The sequence below is a fragment of the Hyalella azteca genome, unplaced genomic scaffold (genome assembly GCF_000764305.2).
Source record: "Hyalella azteca isolate HAZT.00-mixed unplaced genomic scaffold, Hazt_2.0.2 contig10027, whole genome shotgun sequence".
In the NCBI taxonomy this organism is placed as follows: domain Eukaryota; kingdom Metazoa; phylum Arthropoda; class Malacostraca; order Amphipoda; family Hyalellidae; genus Hyalella; species Hyalella azteca.
The window spans coordinates 112,464-135,308 of NW_025940079.1; the positions used below are offsets into that span (position 1 = coordinate 112,464).

Sequence of the window (22,845 nt, forward strand, 5' to 3'; positions counted from 1 at the left end):
GCACTGGTTTGCCCATTGTGTATTACGCCGAGAAAACGCGGACAAATTTACATTACGGCCGTATCTTTACTTTCTGATTTACGGTGAGTGAAACACGGGTTGTGCTGTGTATACCATGAGAAAATTCGCTGTGTATACCACGTGAAACATAAGGTCCAAAGGTCCAAGGGCGGTTGAATGCAAATGTTCAAGTTCGCCATTAGTATTTGCGATACCAATTTGAAGCAGAACCAGTAATACTAGTATCGTACATAAATAATTCATTTGTTAAAAGTATATTATAAGGGTTCTCATTATATTTCTCCTGACAAATTATATATTAAAGTTCCAAGAGACCAGCCTCTATTATAATGTTTCTCACTAATTGTTAGAAACAATATTAAACTTCAATAATAATCAGGAGCTACAGTATCAAACTTCAGCTTCCAATAACCAAACTCAAGCTTCAGAAGTTCGCTTTTTTAAACTTTTTCCGATTTATTTTTAAGAGCTTCAAGCCAACGGAGATCTTATAGGTTGTTATCAAATTAAGGCCATAATAATATCCTTGAATATATTTTTGTTATGAATAAAACCAGACATAAAAATCAAGGAATTCATAGACATTTTTACCAGTGAAATTCTGCGTGATTAATGGGAGCATTTGCCGAAAAAAAAACAATTGGAAAAGGCGCAAAAACTTTAACGTAAAATAAAAATAAACGAATAAATTAAGACTTAGAAATGAATGACATATGGAAGAAAGCGTTTTAAATGTTGTTTACAGTGTATTGAACTTATTCAAACAACTACAAAAGAATCAAGAACAATATCCAAGAAGTCTTGCATGCTGAATACGTAACTACCGTTTCACGCATTAATTAGCTGAGATTTATCTAAATACGTGTTGTGTTTCAGTGATCAAACGTCTAATTGGAACGGTTGAGTAAGATATTTACATTTTTCCTGTGAAAATTGCATTTAAAAACAAAAGACTTCATTGTTTGCTGGTCATTAATTCCCGGAAAGTTTTAAAATAATAACGTATTTTTACAGATTTTTTTTCACTTAATTAAATGGGGGCATTTATTATCATCACGGAGCAGACAGAAAATGATTTGCCAAGCAAACAAAAAACAAAATATTTCTGAAGATATCGACTACAGCGTCTTTACAGGCTCAGCAAAAGCGAAGCCAGTCTGCATTTTCCATCCAAGTTCACTCCCACGCAAAGTTCGCTCGCAATCTTCACTACGCAGAAGCACTAAAAACTCGAAAATATCAGTTAATGCATATTTTCCAAATTCAAAACATACTCAAAATGCACAACCATCGCAGGCCAGCCATTTTGGTGGACTAATAACGCCAGTTGATGCTGCAGTTTCAAGAACAGAACCGATTAAAGTATCTTCACCTTGCGATCAAGTTCAAAGAACCAAAAATTCGACTCGGGAATTCTCGGAAAGACATTTTATGCATGGAAGAAGCGTTTGTCATTCCATTAACAAAAGTCTGAGACGTCCGCTCAAAACGCACGTAAAATTCCTAATCATATTGGCAATTTTTATCATTACTTTAGGAAACCCATTTTGTAATTTAGGAGATTTACCAGGAGACGGTGACTTCTTTTCAATTTTGCCCAGCCATGAAGCAATAAATTTTCAGCGTCAAGCACCAAATTTGGCGAAAGAAAGACATGGCAGGATGTCATGTACACAATTCCCGACAACAACCAGTCCAGTTTTAAGTGAACGTTTCCTGGAGATGCTCATTCGAAGGGGTAGGAATCGTAAATATTCTTACACTAAACTCCACCACCATAACCAAGTACAAAATCTTCGAGAAAATGGAACGGATTCATTCGAAATTATGCTGCTTCGGAGTTCAAAAACTGGATTAAAAACATTCGGATTTTCACAACGGGAAACTGGACTAGGTTTGACTAAGCCATTCCAACATTATCGAACATCGAATCTTGGAACGTTACCGTACCTGGTATCGCATTATGGTAACGGACTCAGTAATTCGGTCGGCTTAAGATCCGACTTATCAGTCGAACACAGTTACCAAATAAATGTGGAAGTTCTTGATATGTTAACTCGAAAAATTCCTTCTAAGTGCAACGGAGTAAATAATCTCTATTTGAAGAGAGAAATAAACTTCAAGACGAAGAAAGAAAAACTGCGAAAAGGATCAGAAAATAATTCAAGCAATGTTCTAACGCTCAATAATCAACGTGTACCGATAAAAAAGTACCAGAAAAGGATGTATAAACCCACACTAAATGTCTCGAAGATCAATAAACAACAAGTATTAATCAAAAATTACCAGAAAACGATGGATAAACCCAAACTAAATGTCTTGAAGATCAATAAACAACAAGTATTAATCAAAAATTACCAGAAAAGGTTGGATAAACCCAAACTAAATGTCTTGAAGATCAATAAACAACAAGTATTAATCAAAAATTACCAGAAAAGGTTGGATAAACCCATACTAAATGTCTTGAAGATTAATAAACAACGAATTATACGCGAGTACAGCAGAAAATTGACGGCGAGAATTGCACAAAAGGCCCCAGCAGGCAACCCTCATGGGGGGTGTGGCTGTAGCATGGCATGGGCTGGGGGAAGAATTGTGAGTGGGGGAAACATTGCCAAGCTTCCCCCGCCCTCGCGGGGACGGATCCCAATCGACGGCAAATACAAAACCGAAACCTCCAAGAAATACTACAATAACCCCAAGGTTGGAGATTTATTAAATAAGATTATTAATAAGACTATAATAAGATTATAATTAAATAAGATTACAATAAGATTAAATCAAAAATAAGACTTATAATAGCCTGAATTCTTGATTTGAAGTCCCTAGCAAAGTTGATTTGAAATTCCTCCATGATATACTGCAATAACCGAAATATTGGAATTTGATAAAATTTTATACAAATTAGCTCTATAATAAACTTGACCCTTGATTTGAACTTAGGCCTTCCAAACATGGAGACAAAAAGTCTGAATGATTTATCAGGTCTCTTAATTCTCAACGACAAAGAACAGTTTTTTAGTAAAATGCAAAGGTAAGAAACGCCGTCACTATTTCCAACAACGAAAATTAGTTAAAAATTCTTGATTGTTTGAATATTCTCCAGTTTACTCACTAATTCATTAAGGAATGCTTCATTATTTTTCCATTTATTTCCAAGTAACCTTAGGATACCTCAGAATTTGGTTACCACGTTACTCATATCATGCAAACACTCAAACAAATCAATGGTCCGCATGCTGACACACTGTCCACATAGTGACACACACAATATTGTGGACAACATTGGACATAATATTGTGTGTATATTGACACCATATTTTGTCACTAAGTGGACACAATATTGTCCACATATTGACACAGTCTTACCAATAGCACAAGCAAAAGCGCACGTAGTCAGTGATACGTCCTTTTGCCGGGCCAAACTGGATCATGATATGTACAAAGGCTGTTTGAACATGATCACTCATGATCAATCGCTGTTTGAACAAAGCCTTATACATTTTTACAAACGTGCTCATTTCTACGAGTTTTAGTATATATTAATCATCTAACGCATTTTTTAAGTGCACATCCCCCCTCCCCCACGCAGGGTGCCCGCATCACCAAGGCATCTCACTTCAACTTCCAGTACGTGCTGGGACACAAGATCGTCTTCCTGTGCGTGGCGCGGGGTAACCCTCTGCCACAAATAACTTGGTTTAAGGACGGCGTCGAACTCTACGCCCACAAGTACATGCAGGTCAGGATCCCCAATTAAATTCGGGGACCGCCTAGGGTTCGGCCGAATAGTTGTTACACTCGGCGCAGAGTCATTCTGGGTCTGCTGAGCCATCCGATCAAAATCAGTTCTCCTTTCCGACTTTATAGTCGCCTCAGAGTATGAGAAGAGCAGGCCGAGCCGAGTCATACCGAGCTAGCAAGCTGCTCAGAGGCTGCCCTTCGAACCCTGAGCCGAAGCGGACATAGAGAACTGATTTACGTGCGGCCCGAGTCCTAGGCGGTACCTAATTCACGATCGCCACCAGCTCAAAATTTAGATAGGGGACTATGACCGTTAAGGACTGTGCATGCACTAAGGACGTTAGAACTATGCATAAGAATCGTTAAGGACTATAAGGTCTGGGGCCATACATTCAAAACTCGCTAAGTGAACGTAGGTACTAACGCTCGATTTTCTTGTCTATGATTGGTGGATTTTGCTTGAAAGGCCGTCAATTATTGGCTAATGAACATACGATCTCTTAACTTTTTTGAAAGTATGGGCCCAGGACTATGACCGTTAAGGACTTTGCCTGCATTAAGGACGTTAGAACTATGCACAAGGATCGTTAAAGACTATAGGGTCAGGACTTTGATCAAAATGACTAATTTTGCCGTTTTGTAACCTGATGCATTAGTTGTAGCTAATGTTGTTCGTGCCAAAACCTTGGTGACAAGTCCTGGGAATCATCATTGTAATCATCATCTCCAATAAATGAGAATGCAGTCAACGAATCCTGGCAGCAGCAATTCCGTCAAAACCATTCGTTTTTATATCTAAAACCCAATTCATAAGTTACAATAATTCTCTTTCTTGTCATAAATGCATATATACAAATCCATTAATTCCGGGACTTTTTATACAAAACTGTTGAGAAAAAAGTTCGCGGCTTACTCAGAGAAAATATTTTCTGGTAACCGAAATTGCGCAAGTAAAGTTTCCCAAACTGCCTTTTTGCCGATGGGAATGAGAGCATTACTCTCGAAAATTTTTATTGCAGAAGGGAACATCAGAAGGCGGAATGTGTAAATTAACCTAACGTCATTTGTGCTCATAAACTAGAATTAAAGTCAGCCCCTTTTTCCCACAGCTGCACTAATGAACCCATTGACCTCTTGTTCCCCCAGCTGCACGAACGTATATCCCATAGACCTTTTATTCATTCAGCTGCATGAATGGACCCTAAGACCTCTTGTTCCTCCAGCTGCAAGAATGGACCCTAAGACCTTTAGTTCCTCCAGCTGCACGAATGGACCCTATGACCTCTTGTTCCTCCAGCTGCACGAATGGACCCGAAGACCTCTTGATCCTCCAGCTGCACGAATATCCCTAAGACCTTTTGTTCCACCAGCTGCAAAAATATCCCAAAGACCTCTTGTTCATTCAGTTGCACGAATATCTCAAAGACCTCTTGTTCCTCCAGCTGTCCGATATCTAAAAACCTCTTATTCGTCCAGCTGCACGAATGGGCCCTATAGGACCTTTTGTTCCCTAGTTGTTCGAATGGATCCAAATACCCCCAACACTTGTTGTCCCCCAGCTTCAAGAATTAACCTTAAGACCTCTCGTTCCCCCAGTTGCACGAAGTGACCCTGAGACCTATCGTTCCCCCAGCTGCACGAATGAACCTTAAGGCCTCTTGTTCCCCCAGTCGCACGAATGGACCCTAAGACCTCTTGTTCCACCAGCTGCACGAGTGGATCCTAAGATCTCTTGTTCACCCAGCTTCCCGAATTGACCCTAAGACCTCTTGTTCCCTCAGCTGCACGAACGAACCCTAAGACCTCTTGTTCCCCCAGCTGCACGAGTGGACCCTAAGACCTCTTGTTCCCCCAGCTGCACGAGTGGACCATAAGACCTCTTGTTCCCCCAGCTGCACGAGTGCACCCTAAGACCTCTTGTTCCCCCAGTTGCACGAGTGGACCAGAGGCCAAAAGCTGAAGAGTAAGATGGAGATCGACCCCGCGTCGCAGGCGGACGCTGGCATCTACGAGTGCCACGCCAACAACATGTACGCTATGGACAGCCGTGCCTTCCGCACCACATACCTCGCCGAGTTCAACTGAACCTCACATATATTATGGGGTTATAAGCCTATACCTTTTAGGTTACATCAACATTTAGGCTAAATGGTAATAAATGTAAATTTGTTATTATGAATATATTATTATTCTAGTGGAATATTATATTGAACAATTGAACCACATACCTCGCAGAGTTCAACTGAACCTCATTTATTTTTAATAATAATTATTATTGTCAATTGTAGTTATTATTCTTAGCTTATATGGGCTTCTCACCTGGAAGGTTTTATTACCCAATAGCATGTTTTTTTCTTTCTATTGAGTCGTGCTGTGTTGCTTCTGTATGTTAAAAAATAAAGAATATATTATGGGGTTATAAGCCTGTACCTATTAGGTTACATTGACAGCTATTAATGGGTAATAATTATAATTTATTTTATGATGAATTAATTATTACTATCATGAAATATTATATTGAACAATGGCAATTATTAAAGGTTGTTTTCTTAAGCCGAATTCAACTGTGCTACCAGCGTCACATATCTTAGCGTATGCACAACGTATGTAGGGCGCATAGTAAGTTGAATAGCGTACATATTAAGGCATAATTATGGAATGTATAAAATATCTTGAATTCTGAGAATATCTGCAGCTTGTAGCAATTATTATGTTTAGTTAAAGAGTTCTCTCTCTGGAGTTTGAAAACTTTAGCGTAGAGTATCTCTAGAGTATCTCAAATAGTGAGTGACCGTAAATATTCTGTTTAATTGTCTAGTGTTTCAAAGCGTATTTCTTTAGTAAAGCATGCATGAAACATTTTAAACGTCACTGAAGTAATGTCAACCACACCGTTCACTTTACTTGTAAGTAAAACTTCATGTTTTTGCAATTTCAATCGTTGGGTTTTCACTGGGAGCTACGTTATGTTTCTCCATCAGAACCCACTAAGCAGCTTGAACTGTTGGTTTAAATTAAGTTCTGGGCATTAACAATATTTAACTAAACTACAGTATTGTAATCAAAAAGATTGTTATCTCACGGCCCGCAAAGGTGTCATATTAATTAAGATTTCAACCTAAAACCTCTCAATGCTTAGTCAGCTTCTGGTCGTGTCAGAAATTTTCTTTACGTTTTTAGTGTCCTTTTAACAACTTTTTAAACAATTGTTTGATGGATTATGAAATATTTATAAATACTCAAAGATATTGTTCTCAGGAAACAACCGAAACCAATAAAGAGTCGGTTTTAAACTCCAAATTATCTTACTACAATTAATCAATGCTAAAACACTGGCAGCTACTAATGAATAGGGACTAAATATTATTATTATGAATAATGCGTATTTTGTATGAATTAGTAGACTGATTTATGGTAATTTTTAATGTAATGTTATACATCATGCTGTCTTCTGCCAACGGGATTTTACATCGAGAAGAATTTGGTGATCAGCATTTGTGGTTGACAAAGCTGAACTGCTTTAAACATCATGTATAATTGATAAATAGATAGTAATTTTAACATTGTATACAAGGAATACAATTTCGCGAATGAAGAAAACCCAATTTTCATAATCTATTGATAGCTAATAATAAGAATCTTGATTTTGGGTAATAATAATGAGTAATAAATTGTTTCGTGCAACGGAAATGTTTAGTTTTAGTTTTTAATTTAGAACATCAATTCGTATAATATCTTTTTAGTAGGTACACATTATACATGTTATGTTATATGTAGGAGGTTAGCCATGCATTAATTTTCCGGAATCGATAATACCGGCAATTTAGGAATCCCGTCATCCCGGATCCCATTAATATCAATAAAATTAACGTATGCTAATCAAATAAATATATGTATAAACCTGCATTCACTGTCAAACTCCCATTTTACTCTTTTTAAAATAAAAAATACATATTTTGCGTCTTTTAAATGAAAATCATAGTTGGCAGTTTTACACGTTGACTACGATTGCTTCATCTTGTACTATTATTTCATTTTTTTGTACTTTTTTCAAGCAGGGTTGCCAGACGGTCATTTTTTCCGGACAAATTCCGTGATTTAGTTTTTCTCAATTGCGTTGGCCGGCTAAAATTTATGATAGGGGTACTTCTTAATTAAATTTTAGATACTGCAAAAAGAAAATAAATGGAATTTTCAAAGCGGAATCTACAAATAAACTAGTATACATTGAATTATCGGCCTTTTTTGGCCTTTTTTGTTCTCGGATTTGGCCAATTTTAGGAAAATATATATTGAATTATCGGCCTTTTTTGGCCTTTTTTGTTCTCGGATTTGGCCAATTTTAGGCAACCTGAATTATGTACCACTACGTCCTGGAGAAATACATTTCGTGGTACGCATATGTACCAATACGTAGTCAACGTGTTAAAAACAGAATATTTTCAATTTGTCCTTTTTATCCCGAAACGAAAGTTTACTGAATATAAATTTAGACAAGTTTAAATAAGACAACACAAATAGCAGGCCCGAATATTTAAATTTAAAGAAAATTAAAATGATGACATATGCCTAGCACGTGTCTATTGCAATAATGCATTTCAAAAAATTATGCATACATTTTGATAACGGGATCTTATTTGATATAAAAAATTACTCGAAATATAGCCACTGAAAAACAATTTTCGAAACAAAGTTAGATCGCAAAAAGCAATAATAACAAATTTAGTTCTAAACTCACAAAAGAATTGCACAAAAATATGAATACTGTAGCTACGGGGTCACAAATATCGTTACTTAATCGAGAATTTTGGAATTAATAAATTTATAGCCAATCATTCAAGCTTCGGCAGCGAATTTCACTGGTTTTACCTGAACGTCAAACTCAACTAAATTTTCAACGTTGTTTTCACTAAATTGAAATTTTTTAACAGCATTTTACTTGGTCTTCCGAAACCTCGAAAGGTTCACTCAATTTAAAAGGTATCAAACGGAAATAAATTCTTAAAAAACGTTCGGGTTTTGAAGTTCCACCCTTCGAATGGGCTATAAAAAATTTTTACCAGATATTCTTCCCATTTAATAAAGGAAAATAATATATTATATTTTATATATAATAACCTTACATGAATGACCGAGGTTATTAAATATTATTATAAGGAAATGTTTTAATATCATATTATTATATTTTATATATTATTACATATATTATATACATATTATACATATATTATTAAAAGGAAACCTTACAATATTATGCAATGCCTATTCAAAAGCTTTCTTCCCGACGATATCGTTTCTAATGCTCGGAATAATAATACTGTGATCGTGGTCCAAGTTTCATTAAAATTCAAAAATTTATATATTCATTTTTTTCGTGCCCGTAACCATCAGAAAAACTCAAAATTTCTTATTGCATTCCAGGAAAAATAAATTTTTTCAAGTCGCTAAAAAACGATGCACGCAAAGACATATTATTTTCAATTATAAACGCAACGCATATTCAAATAAAAAATGTAAAAAGCGAAAAAATGAGCTATATAAAAAATCAACTTTCAAAAAATTACATATAAAAAGTGAATAGAATATATGAAAAAACAGAGATTTGGATTCATTTTTCTAATGGGATCCAATATGTGTGGCTCACAAGTTTAAATGTGTGTCTCATTTGATGGTCTGCTATCCACTTCAAAAGTTTAATAACATAATTAATTCTCCATGTAATGAAATTAAACTTTCAAAGAAGCAAAGACCAATAAGAGATCAGAATTTTTCGCACTTTACTTCACACTCAGTTGAATAATTTAATTTAACCGTTATTTAAATACTCTATTACTGCCGGCGTCTACATCAACGGCGTCAAGTAATCATGCACTGGGCAAGGTATATACGAGTATAATAAATGGTATCTAAAAAATAAAAGGCATTCATGATGATAATACATCTAAAAGGTGTAAGATATTCATAATCTGTGAAAATAAGGGCGAGCAATGTTGATCAATGATGACTGGCATTGCAATGCAATATCCATAATATTACTCAATATTAAAACGGTACTCAAAATTAATACGCAAATTTTGAATAGATAGGAGAACATTTTATAATCATATGCAGTCTTTAAGAAACCATTATTTACCATTAGATGAAATAATAGCATTGGATAACATCAGCTATAATAATCTGGCGACACCTGTAAACGCGTCAAAAATTTCGCGGTTAATTTGTCCGTAATTTCGCTGTAAAAAAAGTTTTTCATTTCGCTGTAAATTATGTCCGTAATTTCGCTGTAAAAAATGTTCTTAATTTCGCAATAAAAAATGTTAACAATTTCGCTGTAACAAATGTTCTTAATTTCGCTGTAAAAAAATGTCCGTAATTTCGCTGTAGAAAATGTCCGTAATGTCCGTAAGTGGTCCGCATCTTGCGTTACCGTTGCCGCTGTTGCTCTTGCCATGGACGATTCTTTTGTTGCCGTTTACGATCCTCCTGTTGCCGTTCACCTACCTCCTGTTGCCGTTGCCGTACACTTGCCTCCTGTTGCCGTCCACCTACCGTTGCCGTTGCTGTTGTCCACCTACCGTTGCCGTTGCCGTTGCTAACAACAGCATAATTGCTGTTGTACCTGTTGCCGTTGCTGTTGCCGTGCACGTATCTCCTGTTGCCGTTGACAATCTCCATGTAGTCCTGTTGCCGTTCACGTACCTCCTGTTGCCATACACGTACCTCCTGTTGCCGTTGCCGTTGCTGTTGCCGTTCACGTACCTCCTGTTGCCGTTGCCGTTGCTGTTGCCGTTCACGTACCTCCTGTTGCCGTTGCCATTGCTGTTGCCATACACGTACCTCCTGTTGCCGTTGACAATCTCCATGTAGTCCGTGGAGCGCGCGTAGAAGCCGTCGTGGGTGACCGCCCCCCAGAAGGTGGACCACGCGCGCCCCAAGCGAGTCATGATCGCCCCCAGGATGGGTCTGGGGGACCACAGCAGGTGGGTGAGAGAGAGCGATGAAGTGGGTGAGAAAATGGTGGGTATATGAGGAAGTGGGTCAGAGAGAGAGCGATCAAGTGGGTGAGTGAAGGGTGGGTATGAGAGGAGGTGGGTGAGAGAGAGCGATGAAGTGGGTGAGTGAAGGGTGTGTATGAGAGGAGGTGGGTCAGAGAGAGAGCGATCAAGTGGGTGAGTGAAGGGTGGGTATGAGAGGAAGTGGGTGAGTGAAGGGTGGGTATGAGAGGAAGTGGGTGAGAGAAGGGTGGGTATGAGAGGAGGTGGGTCAGAGAGAGAGCGATCAAGTGGGTGAGTGAAGGGTGGGTATGAAAGGAGGTGGGTGAGAGAAGGGTGGGTATGAGAGGAGGTGGGTCAGAGAGAGCGATGAAGTGGGTCAGTTGAAGAGTGGGTATGAGAGGAAATGTGCGAGTGAAAAATAAGTAGTGTTGAATCTGGTGAATTTTGAACAACAGATGGAAGATCAGTGAATAATTAATTAGCATAGCATCAATACAGACAGGAGATAATAGAGACCCCAGTCTTTCAAATCACCTCTTGTAATCACCTAGTGTCTAGAGGCCATCGATCATCACCTTATCTTAACAATCAATCCGGGATGTTTTTTAGTGCCATATCAGTTGCAATTTGATTTATTCGAAGACAAATCTAGTTGAAAGTTTGAATGTTGTCAATAATTGTAGTAATAAAGAACTTAATCATTCTACTTCCCCGACCGAGGTTAAACGAATAGTGCCAGTTTTTGTACAAAGTGGTGCCTATTTTTGTTTTGCTTGCTTGTACATAGTGGTGGCACCTAACAAAAAGTCTACATGACGTCATTCATCATTCTGCAGCATTACCCTTTCTTATGAGCTGAATACTGACATGATATCATCTGAATGCTTACAAGGTATCATCTGAATGCTGACATGACAGATCATGAGCACTTGACCAGTCAAGGCGTCTCCTGAAGGCCTACTGGGCGAACTCCCCCATTCTCAGCTTTATTGACAAGGCATTGAACAGCCTCGGTCCCACCAAGGAATAGGATCTTTCCGCTGAGATTGAAACTTGAACGCAGCTTTGTTTCGTAATAAGCGTATCTCCTAGCATTCTACCTTTTTTCGTCCAGGTATGTCACAATAGTTCAGCTCCCACAATAGTTCAGCTGGAAGCAATCCCGCTGGATCGATTCCAATTGCCGCGCTGTTCCCGACGTGAATGGGGTCCAAAGCTGGCAGCAGTATTCAAAGATAGGAATCAACAGGGCTCTGTAGATCGAGATCATCGGTTCCGCTCCTATTGTTCTGAACTTCAGTAAGATCCACATGATTTGTAGCCTGCCTCTTGCAGTTATTACCGCTATGTGATCACTAAACTTAACCTGAGTATTTATCAACACTCCGAGATCGCGAATGAATTACTTCTCTTCGATTTCCGTGCCGTCAGGTGTCATGTAGCGGTGTTCCAGCATCTTGACCTCTGTATCTCAGGACCGTTTAATTGCATGTTGCTCACTTGCTCCCAGTCATGTATTGCAAATAAGTCTTCTTTTAATTTCTCGCCACGTCCTGTCCATAATAGTCATCAGTACCCTGATGTCGTCCACGAATGACGATGCCGAGATGTGGTGGTTCACTGGCACGTCTATGTCGGCGATGAGGATGAGAAAGAGGATAGGGCTGAGTACCGTTCCCTATGGTACTCCACTCTTCACCTTCGCTTCGCTCGATCTCGAGCCTCCAACAACGACAGCTTGTAGTCTATCAGATAGGAAGTTGCGGATCCATGCGAACAATTCTCCTCCGGCCCCCATTCCTCTTATTTTTATGATGAGTATTACTTTGTCAACTTTTCAGAAGCTTCCAGAAAAGCACTACATTCACGCCGACCGAATTGGTTAATAAGATCAAAATTTGGTGGTGATGCTTCAGTAACTGGGACAAGCATAAACGATTTCGCCTGAAACCGTTTTGTCTTCTGTTGAAACGGTCAGCTTCCTCCATGTACTGTACCAACCTTAAAAGGTACGACCATATCAAAAACCTTGATTACATATGATGTTAATGATGTTAATGTCAACGGCCTTTGACACACCACAAATCATCATACTGCAGCATTAAACTCTATTGTGGCTGGCCTGAGGGGTGTTTTGGGAAGTTTCTGGGGATCACTTCCCCGGGTCTTCCCATGACTAACTCAGGCTCGGACTCGATCAGAAGAGCTTGGTTTTTGCTTTCCTCGCTGTTTGGACTTAGCTTTGTCCAGTAGTGTCATGGTGGCTTGCCACACATCTTACACAGCAGGATGGTACCCCACATCAGGATGGTACCACACATCAGGATGGTACTACACATCTTACACAGCACGACAGCACAGCAGCATGACAACACGGTACCTGTTGTGGTGCAGCAGCAGCTTCAGAGTGTCGGGGTTGTCGAGATGCACGTCGCCATCCACGGAGAAGAGCGCGTCGCACGCCACCGCCAGGCATTCGGTGCTGTGGAATGATCATCAATTTAATTATTGTAGTTAATTTGATTAAAATCAGTAATTTGATTATTAGTATTAATTTAATATCTCATACTTAATGGCCATTATTACAGGCATACTAGCTCATGTACCCATGCCATTCGTTGATCGATTACCGATACGAGTATGATTGATTATATTATAACTTTAATGGTGTAAGATGTTCGCATAAATATCATGACCCAACTCTTGATACAAAATATTGAGTGTTCAGTGGCTAATGCATGCTCCGTCCGCAGTAACTACAGCGGGGTCACCATTACCTACTGCGATGCCTGCAGTATCTAAAATGAGATCCACGGTCTCTACAGCAGTGTCCGCAGTATCTACTGTTATGTTCACAGTATCTACCGTGATGCCCCTAGGATCTACTGAGGTATCAGCAGTACCTACTTCGACATACACAGTGTCTACTGTCATGTCCGCAGTATCTACTGCGGTGTCCGCAGTGTCTACTGTATGTCCGCAGTATCTACTGCGGCATACACAGTGTCTACTGTCATGTCCGCAGTCTCTACTGCAGTGTCCGCAAAATCTGCAGTGATGTCCTCAGTATCTACTGCGGTGTTTGCAGTACCCAGCGCACAAAACCTACCACCCCCTAGATATCATACAATATACAGCAACAAGAAAACAGCCAACAGTACCCACTATAAAACCCATCGCACCCAGTCTTCACAAAGCCCATAGCACCCACCCAGTCCACAGCACCCACACAACACCTACTACAGCCAGAAAACAGTCCACAGCACCCAATACTTGGCCCCCGATCTCTGCTGTATCTTCGTGGGGAGACCCAGACCTGCCCTATTAGTTGGGCCCGCCCGGCGGTGAAGGATACTAGCTCCTTCCTGTGCTCCAGGTGCAGCGCCTGCACCCACAAGCGCTGCTCTGGGGCCGTATCAAAACTTCGTAAGTACGCAAAATCGACTTACGAGTGGCGTTGCTATGACAACGTAATACTAACGGTGGTATTATAAAAACATTTGCGCGGGAAAAAAATTTAGGCTTTTAGCTAAGACTTGCGTACGAAAGTTTTGATAATGCCAAAATTAGGGTGAATTTACGTACCACAGAACTTTTTTGTCGTAAGTACAAAAAGTTACGAAGTTTCGATAATCCGGCCCCTGGCCTGTAATTTGTCCGTTTCTAATGGCAGACTGAAGGACTGGTTCACCGCCAAAAATTGCCCATAGCAACTGGTAAGCCCTTCGTCACCCTTTTTATCCCTGACATATATCAATCACGTCCACATCCTTGTGCCAAAATCTGTAAGGGCATCATCGCTTTGAAAAAAAACTCCAAAAATCCTGAGAGCCCCTTGAGACACCCCACTACACGTTCTCATTTCATGTCCGTTCCGCGGTATCAAATGCGCCAAGAATCCCACACATACTAAAATTCCTAGCAGGCACCAACTTGGGGCTTTTCGAAAAGAACATCGTTGCCACTACAAGTGCACAATCCATAGCCATGCTTCCCCATCTGGCATCCGATCGCCTCCTAACCGCCTTTGCAAGCCTCAAGACGTTGCAGAGTACGTCCTTGGGGTTAACCACCGGATGACTCAGAGTGGCTCCAATCGATCACGTCCATACTGAGAAAAGAGTCCTTCCTTAATCCGCCCAACAGGAATATGCATGTTCGAAGTTTCTTGCCACCTTCATCTGGGCTCCCCATTCTTCCTTTCGTATCGTCTCTGACCCGTTCCCTAAACCAATCAATGAAGGCTCTGTTGTTATAATTCCCCATCCCGGTAGTGACGACTACTGAGCGGCTGATAAGTCAGTTTTTCAGGGAACTAAGGCCACAGGTAGTTCTTAGGACCATCACTTGACTTGCCACGACCATTTCTTTTGCATTACACAACACGCTGGACAAGCCAAGTACTCATTATCAACCAGAATAGGGTGAATGGCTGAGTTGACCTTGAGCTGAGCTTCCCGGTAGAATTTGTCCTGCGTAGGAACTTGCAGGACCGCGGCTCTATGAAGGCTTTCATCAGGTTAAGGCAAGGCCATCTCGTGGCACTTCTTTTACAGGATATCTAGCCCGCCGGCTCTCATAAAGAAAGTAATAATATTATCGAGATATTCACACACGTTACGGCGACCGCCTTATGACCTTATGACGAGTTTGGGACTTCCTAGTCCCAGGTCACGCTGATACGCCGCCTTCGTCGTCCTCCGTCTCCGAGTCGTGGCTAGGCGGGTCGCCCCGCCCTCGGGTCCCGGATGTAACGTTGGACGTGTTCCGTATATTTATATATTTGTTACGGCGCCCACCGAGACCTTCAGAATCCTGGCTGCTCCCCCAAAGGATCCCATCACCGATGAAAATGCTTTGTTATTTCATCTCTACCGCTCAGCGCGGGTGTCAGTCAGTTTTGTTCTACACTGCGGCTCCCTGGCGTCTTGTTCATCTTGGGTGGGGGAATCACCTCCAGTCCGGCCAGCATATTTCTGTCTGCCTTTCACACAACGCACCTACACCCAGTACACAGCAATATTCAGCCAGCACCCACACAGCACCTACACCCTGTATACATCACACATTACCCAGCACCTACACAGCGCCAACACCCTGTATATATCACACATCACCCACACAGCACCTACACCCTGTATACATTACCCATCACCCACACATCACCCAGCACCCAGTATACAACACCCATCACCCACACAACCCCTACACCCAGTATACATCACCCAATACCCACACAGCACCTACACCCAATATACATCACCCATCACCCACACAGCACCCTGTATACATCACTCATCACCCACACAGCACCTACACCCTGTAATACATCACCTATCACCCACACTACCTATACCTAGTATACATCACCCATCACCCACATAGCACCTACACCCTGTGCATAACATATAGCATAGCATAACACGCATCACCCAGCACTCCGTATAAATCACCCATCACCCACACCACAGCACCCAGTATACATCACCCATCACCCACACAGCGCGTGCGCGTGCGTGCCACTCCTTGAGCTTGTCGTCATGGGTGACGTGGGTGACGCTCAGGTAGCCTGCCTTCGTCGCCGCCTTCGTCCAGTTGCTGAGCAGCGCACCATGCTTAGGAACCTGCGGCAGACGTGGTGCTTAGTGGTGCGTAGTGGTGCTTAGTGGTGCTTAGTGGTGCGTAATGGTGCTTAGTGGTGCTTAGTGGTGCTTAGTGGTGCTTAGTGGTGCGTAGTGGTGCGTAGTGGTGCGTAGTGGTGCTTAGTGGTGCTTAGTGGTGCGTAGCGGTGCTTAGTGGTGCGTAGTGGCGCTTATGGTGAAGGCACAGGGTGAAGGCACTGGGTGAAGGCACAGGGTGAAGGCACAGGGTGAAGGCACAGGGTGAAGGCACAGGGTGAAGGCACAGGGTGAAGGCACAGGGTGAAGGCACAGGGTGAAGGCACAGGGTGAAGGCACAGGGTGAAGGCACAGGGTGAAGGCACAGGGTGAAGGCACAGGGTGAAGGCACAGGGTGAAGGCACAGGGTGAAGGCACAGGGTGAAGGCACAGGGTGAAGGCACAGGGTGAAGGCACAGGGTGAAGGCACAGGGTGAAGGCACAGGGTGAAGGCACAGGGTGAAGGCACAGGGTGAAGGCACAGGGTGAAGGCACAGGGTGAAGGCACAGGGTGAAGGCACAGGGTGAAGGCACAGGGTGAAGGCACAGGGTGAAGGCACAGGGTGAAGGCACAGGGTGAAGGCACAGGGTGAAGGCACAGGGTGAAGGCACAGGGTGAAGGCACAGGGTGAAGGCACAGGGTGAAGGCACAGGGTGAAGGCACAGGGTGAAGGCACAGGGTGAAGGCACAGGGTGAAGGCACAGGGTGAAGGCACAGGGTGAAGGCACAGGGTGAAGGCACAGGGTGAAGGCACAGGGTGAAGGCACAGGGTGAAGGCACAGGGTGAAGGCACAGGGTGAAGGCACAGGGTGAAGGCACAGGGTGAAGGCACAGGGTGAAGGCACAGGGTGAAGGCACAGGGTGAAGGCACAGGGTGAAGGCACTGGGTGAAGGCACTGGGTGAAGGCACTGGGTGAAGGCACTGGGTGAAGGCACTGGGTGAAGGCACTGGGTGAAGGCACTGGGTGAAGGCACTGGGTGAAGGCACTGGGTGAAGGCACTGGGTGAAGGCACTGGGTGAAGGCACTGGGTGAAGGCACTGGGTGAAGGCACTGGGTGAAGGCACTGGGTGAAGGCACTGGGTGAAGGCACTGGGTGAAGGCACTGGGTGAAGGCACTGGGTGAAGGCACTGGGTGAAGGCACTGGGTGAAGGCACTGGGTGAAGGCACTGGGTGAAGGCACTGGGTGAAGGCACTGGGTGAAGGCACTGGGTGAAGGCACTGGGTGAAGGCACTGGGTGAAGGCACTGGGTGAAGGCACTGGGTGAAGGCACTGGGTGAAGGCACTGGGTGAAGGCACTGGGTGAAGGCACTGGGTGAAGGCACTGGGTGAAGGCACTGGGTGAAGGCACTGGGTGAAGGCACTGGGTGAAGGCACTGGGTGAAGGCACTGGGTGAAGGCACTGGGTGAAGGCACTGGGTGAAGGCACTGGGTGAAGGCACTGGGTGAAGGCACTGGGTGAAGGCACTGGGTGAAGGCACTGGGTGAAGGCACTGGGTGAAGGCACTGGGTGAAGGCACTGGGTGAAGGCACTGGGTGAAGGCACTGGGTGAAGGCACTGGGTGAAGGCACTGGGTGAAGGCACTGGGTGAAGGCACTGGGTGAAGGCACTGGGTGAAGGCACTGGGTGAAGGCACTGGGTGAAGGCACTGGGTGAAGGCACTGGGTGAAGGCACTGGGTGAAGGCACTGGGTGAAGGCACTGGGTGAAGGCACTGGGTGAAGGCACTGGGTGAAGGCACTGGGTGAAGGCACTGGGTGAAGGCACTGGGTGAAGGCACTGGGTGAAGGCACTGGGTGAAGGCACTGGGTGAAGGCACTGGGTGAAGGCACTGGGTGAAGGCACTGGGTGAAGGCACTGGGTGAAGGCACTGGGTGAAGGCACTGGGTGAAGGCACTGGGTGAAGGCACTGGGTGAAGGCACTGGGTGAAGGCACAGGGTGAAGGCACAGGGTGAAGGCACATGGTAAAGGCACTGGACAAAGGCACTGGGTGAAGGCACTGGGTGAAGGCACTGGGTGAAGGCACTAGGTTAAGGCACTGGGTGAAGGCACTTGGTGAAGGCACAGGGTGAAGGCACTAGACAAAGGCACAGGGTGAAGGCACAGGGTGAAGGCACAGGGTGAAGGCACTAGATGAAGGCACTAGGTGAAGGCACACACCTGGGAGTGCAGGAACAGATGCATGCGTGTCTTAGGGTAGTCAAGACGCGCTATCTTCTGCAGCGCCTCCTCCAGGAACGGCGTCCCCGTCTCTACGAACACCGCCACCATCACCACCGGCAGCTCCGAGTCCTGTTAAGAATATTTATTAATAATATGGTTAACAATATTTGTTATTAATATTGTTAACAATGTTTATTATTAATATGGTTAACAATATTTATTATTAATATTGTTAATAATATTTATTATTAATATGGTTAACAATATTTATTATTAATATGTTTAACAATCTTTATCGTTAATGCTAAGATAATAACACATATTAACATAACATATTAAGTAACTGGGAAAACTGTAGTATAAACGGCAAAAAAAAAAATCGACAGGAAAATGGAAAGCCACTTCATAATAAAAATGAGTACAAATTTCCAGAAATTCATCTGATGAATTTCAAAATATTTAAGATAAAACCCGCGTGATAAGGAGAACGACTTGCACCCATAATGAAAAAAACTACTTTGGGTAATGGCCGAATATTACAGGAATTAATCACAGAAAATCACTGAAAAAGTTACTAAATATTGCTAAAAAATAATAAAAATTGTACTGAAAATAAATGACAAATTTAGTGAAAATAACAGAAAAAATTACTGAAAATAACAGAAAAATTTACTGAAAATAACAAAAAAAAATTACTGAAAATCGGTAAAAATTAACTGAAAATTACTAAAAATATACTGAAAATGACAAAAATTAACTGACAATTACTGAAAATTTGCTGAAAATCGGTCAAAATTTACTGAAAATTCCTAAATTCAATTTACTAAAATTCCTAAATTCACTGAAAATTACTAAAAAAAATAATGAATATAAAAAAAATTAAACGTACGTCGATATTGAAGATGTCCTTCTTTCCCTCGGCGCAGCTGAGGCAGCCCTCGTCCATCGTCCAGCTCTTGGCCAGGTAGTTGCTGAGGGACGTGAGCAACACCTGCGCAACACACGCCACACGTGAGCAACACCTGCGCAACACACGTCACACGTGAGCAACACCTGCGCAACACACGTCACACGTGAGCAACACCTGCGCAACACATGTCACACGTGAGCAACACCTGCGCAACACACGTCACACGTGAGCAACACCTGTGCAACACACGTCACACGTGAGCAACACCTGCGCAACACACATCACACGTGAGCAACACCTGCGCAACACACGTCACACAATTGCCGCACAGTTGCCAATTACCACGTATTTGCCACTCAGTCGCCATATAGTCGACGCAGTCAAAACATTGCCACACATTTGCCCCCACGGTCGCCCCGCGGTCGCCCCGCGGTCGCCCCACGGCGGCTACACGGCCGCTCCACGGCCGACCTAGTGTTGCTTCACAATTATCACACCGTCGCCCCACAGTCGCCCCACAATCACCCCACAGTCGCCCTAGTGTTGCTTCACAATTATCACACCGTCGCCCCACAGTCGCCCCACAACGGTCGCCCCACGGTCGCCCGACAGTCGCCACACCTTGGAGGGACCATTGCCGTGGATGACGACAGGCCGAGTCTGGAAGACGGTGTTGACGAGACGCGTGTCGCCAGACTTGAACTTCAGAGACACGTCCGCTGTGGCGACGAGGGGAGGACAGAGTGAGGGTAAATGAGGGTAAATTTTGTGAGGGAGGAGAGTGACGTGGTAAGTGAGGGTAAATTGTGTGATGGGAGCACAGAGTGACATGGTAAGTGAGGGTAAATTGTGTGATGGAGAGTACAGAGTAATAAAATCACTAGATTGCTTAAATCGCAAGTTTATCAGAAATTTAAAAGCAAAGAAAACAGCCAAACAGCCTTCTCATTGGCTGTTTTCCTTGCTTTTAAATTCTTGAGGGCATAGAGTGACGTGGTAAATGAGGGTAAATTGTGTGAGGGAGAGCACAGAGCGACGTGGTAAACGAGGGTAAATTGTGTGAGGGGAGTACAGAGTGAGGGTAAATGAGGGTAAATTGTGTGAGGGGGAGGACAGAGTGACGTGGTAAATGAGGGTAAATTGTGTGAGGGAGGACACAGAGTGACGTGGTAAACGAGGGTAAATTGAGTGAGGGAGAACACAGTGGCGTGGTAAACGAGGGTAAATTGAGTGAGGGAGAGCACAGAGTGACGTGGTAAATGAGGGTAAATTGTGTGAGGGAGAGCACAGAGTGGCGTGGTAAATGAGGGTAAATTGTGTGAGGGAAGGCACAGAGCGGCGTGGTAAACGAGGGTAAATTGTGTGAGGAAGAGCACAGAGTGACGTGGTAAATGAGGGTAAATTGTGTGAGGGAGGACACAGAGTGACGTGGTAAACGAGGGTAAATTGTGTGAGGAAGAGCACAGAGTGACGTGGTAAGTGAGGGTAAATTGTATGGGGGAGAGCACAGAGTGGCGTGGTAAATGAGGGTAAATTTTAATGAATGCAGTCCATTTCGAATTGACTCAAGCTCAATCAATGACTTCATAACTTGATAATAAAACAGAACAAATGAGATTTTTCAACACAATTATATAGAAAACAGAAAAAATATAACGAACAAAATATTTCAATTTTTATTCGCACGCCGAATTTAACGCAAATTTAAAAAAAAAGCGTCGGAAGACCATAAAATCCTTGAAATCAAATTACCTAATGGATCATTTTCTTTAAATTGCACATGTAGGATCCAACTGTTCAAAAAAATGAAATTCGTTAAAAAACGCATGCTTGTATTAAACTGTGTTACATGTATTTTTTAAGTTATTAATATTAAGTTTTTAAGTTCGTGGCAGCAATATTTACTCTGATCCAATTATATTTCCATTGATCTCATTGGTTAGAAATATTTCCTCTTTTTTTAATTAACTTCTAAGTTAGATTCGTAGCTGCAATATTTCCATTGACCTCATTAGTTAGAAATATTTCTTCTATTTTTAATTAACTTTTAAGTTAGATTCGTTTTAGCAATATTACAATTGATCCCATTGGTTACATAAATTCCCTCCAAACTTAAACTTTAAACTTGAACTTCAAGGAAGAAAACAAAGTTTGTACCCGAGTTGTGGTTGAGGTTCTGGAAGATCTTGCACTGGGAGTCAAGTTTGATCCCAAATTTCTCCCTGAGTTTTTGATCCACGAAGATCTTTGAGTAGTAGAGCTGGTCATCGCTGGCGGGGGGCACCGGCCCATTCAGGGAGACCAGGTCGTACAGCGTCGCCGCGTCCCCCATGAACCCTTAATGGGGTGAAATGGGGTAATGGGTGAAATTGGTTAATACGCTGAAATGGGGTTAATGGGGTTGATGGAAGTTAATGGGGTTAATGGGGTGAAATAGGTTAATGGGGTGAAATGGGTTAATGGGGTGAAATGGGGTGAAATGGGTTAATAGAGTGAAATGCTGTGCATGGGGGTGAAATGGGTTAATGGGGTGAAATGGGGTTAATGGGGTGCAATGGGGTGAAATGGGTTAATGGGGTGAAATGGGTTAATGGGGTACAAAGCAGGGTTCCCATTAACAGAAAGCTAATTGTGAATTAGATAATTTCCGCTGAATAGTTTTAATTTTTCTTGTTTATATACATGAACGTTTTTTCGTTGATGTTAGGAGTATCATCAATTTAAATAATTAATTAGGTTAAAGAAGTATAAGCGGAAGTTCGCTACATTAGAAACTAATTAGGCATTAGATGGTTAAGAGCTTAATATAATGCGAGGGAGAGCCTCTCCTTTTAAGAACATAATTAGGCATTAGGTGAGAGCTTCCCATTAGCAACCAAGTTAACCACTCAATGTGACCTTCCCATTAACGATCTCTGACAGTCTTATTTCAGCATCTATTGAAAACAATTACAGGTATGGCTGGAAGAATAATAGGAATGAATAATATAACTGAAAAGCATATAACTCCAGAAGGATAATATAACTCTGAACTATTTAACTCCAATAGGGATACTATAACTTAAAAGTACATAACTCAGGGTTAAATAACTCTAAACTATAGGTATATCTCCAGAAGGATAATATAACTCTGAACTATCTAACCCTAATGGGGAAAATATAACTTAAAAGTATATAACTCAGGTAACTTTGAACTATACGTATAACTCCAGAAGGGATAATATAACTTGAAAGTATATAACTCAGGTAACTTTGAACTATACGTATAACTCCAGAAGGGATAATATAACTTGAAAGTATATAACTCAGGTAACTTTGAACTATACGTATAACTCCAGAAGGGATAATATAA

At 42.3% G+C, this 22,845-nt stretch overlaps 2 protein-coding genes across 2 annotated transcripts in view; one reads left to right on the forward strand and one right to left on the reverse strand.

Moving 5' to 3' along the window:
- The window catches only part of LOC108679845 (procollagen-lysine,2-oxoglutarate 5-dioxygenase 1-like), a gene marked incomplete at its 5' end in the record, with an annotated part of 90,770 nt that overhangs the window by 66,718 nt on the left and 1,207 nt on the right, over positions 1-22,845 (reverse strand). Inside the window, 7 exons of the mRNA XM_018168575.2 lie at positions 10,603-10,728; positions 13,141-13,242; positions 16,260-16,384; positions 18,581-18,712; positions 19,473-19,574; positions 20,115-20,212; positions 21,651-21,830. Of these exons, the coding sequence (XP_018024064.2) occupies positions 10,603-10,728; positions 13,141-13,242; positions 16,260-16,384; positions 18,581-18,712; positions 19,473-19,574; positions 20,115-20,212; positions 21,651-21,830 (865 nt within the window). The remainder of the gene's footprint in view (positions 1-10,602; positions 10,729-13,140; positions 13,243-16,259; positions 16,385-18,580; positions 18,713-19,472; positions 19,575-20,114; positions 20,213-21,650; positions 21,831-22,845) is intronic.
- On the forward strand, positions 935-6,272 carry LOC108679849. The gene is made up of 3 exons (XM_018168579.2): positions 935-2,724; positions 3,614-3,763; positions 5,695-6,272. Exons 1-3 carry the CDS (start codon positions 1,093-1,095, stop codon positions 5,848-5,850), a joined length of 1,938 nt encoding a protein of 645 aa, XP_018024068.1. The 5' UTR covers positions 935-1,092; the 3' UTR covers positions 5,851-6,272.

Excerpts from the sequence above, each read along its gene's own strand:
- LOC108679849 (XM_018168579.2), top strand. The coding sequence starts at position 1,093 with ATGATTTGCCAAGCAAACAAAAAACAAAATATTTCTGAAGATATCGAC. Across the intron at positions 2,725-3,613 it reads AATACTACAATAACCCCAAG|GGTGCCCGCATCACCAAGGC; the intron begins GTTGGAGATTTA and ends TCCCCCACGCAG. Across the intron at positions 3,764-5,694 it reads ACGCCCACAAGTACATGCAG|TTGCACGAGTGGACCAGAGG; the intron begins GTCAGGATCCCC and ends TTGTTCCCCCAG.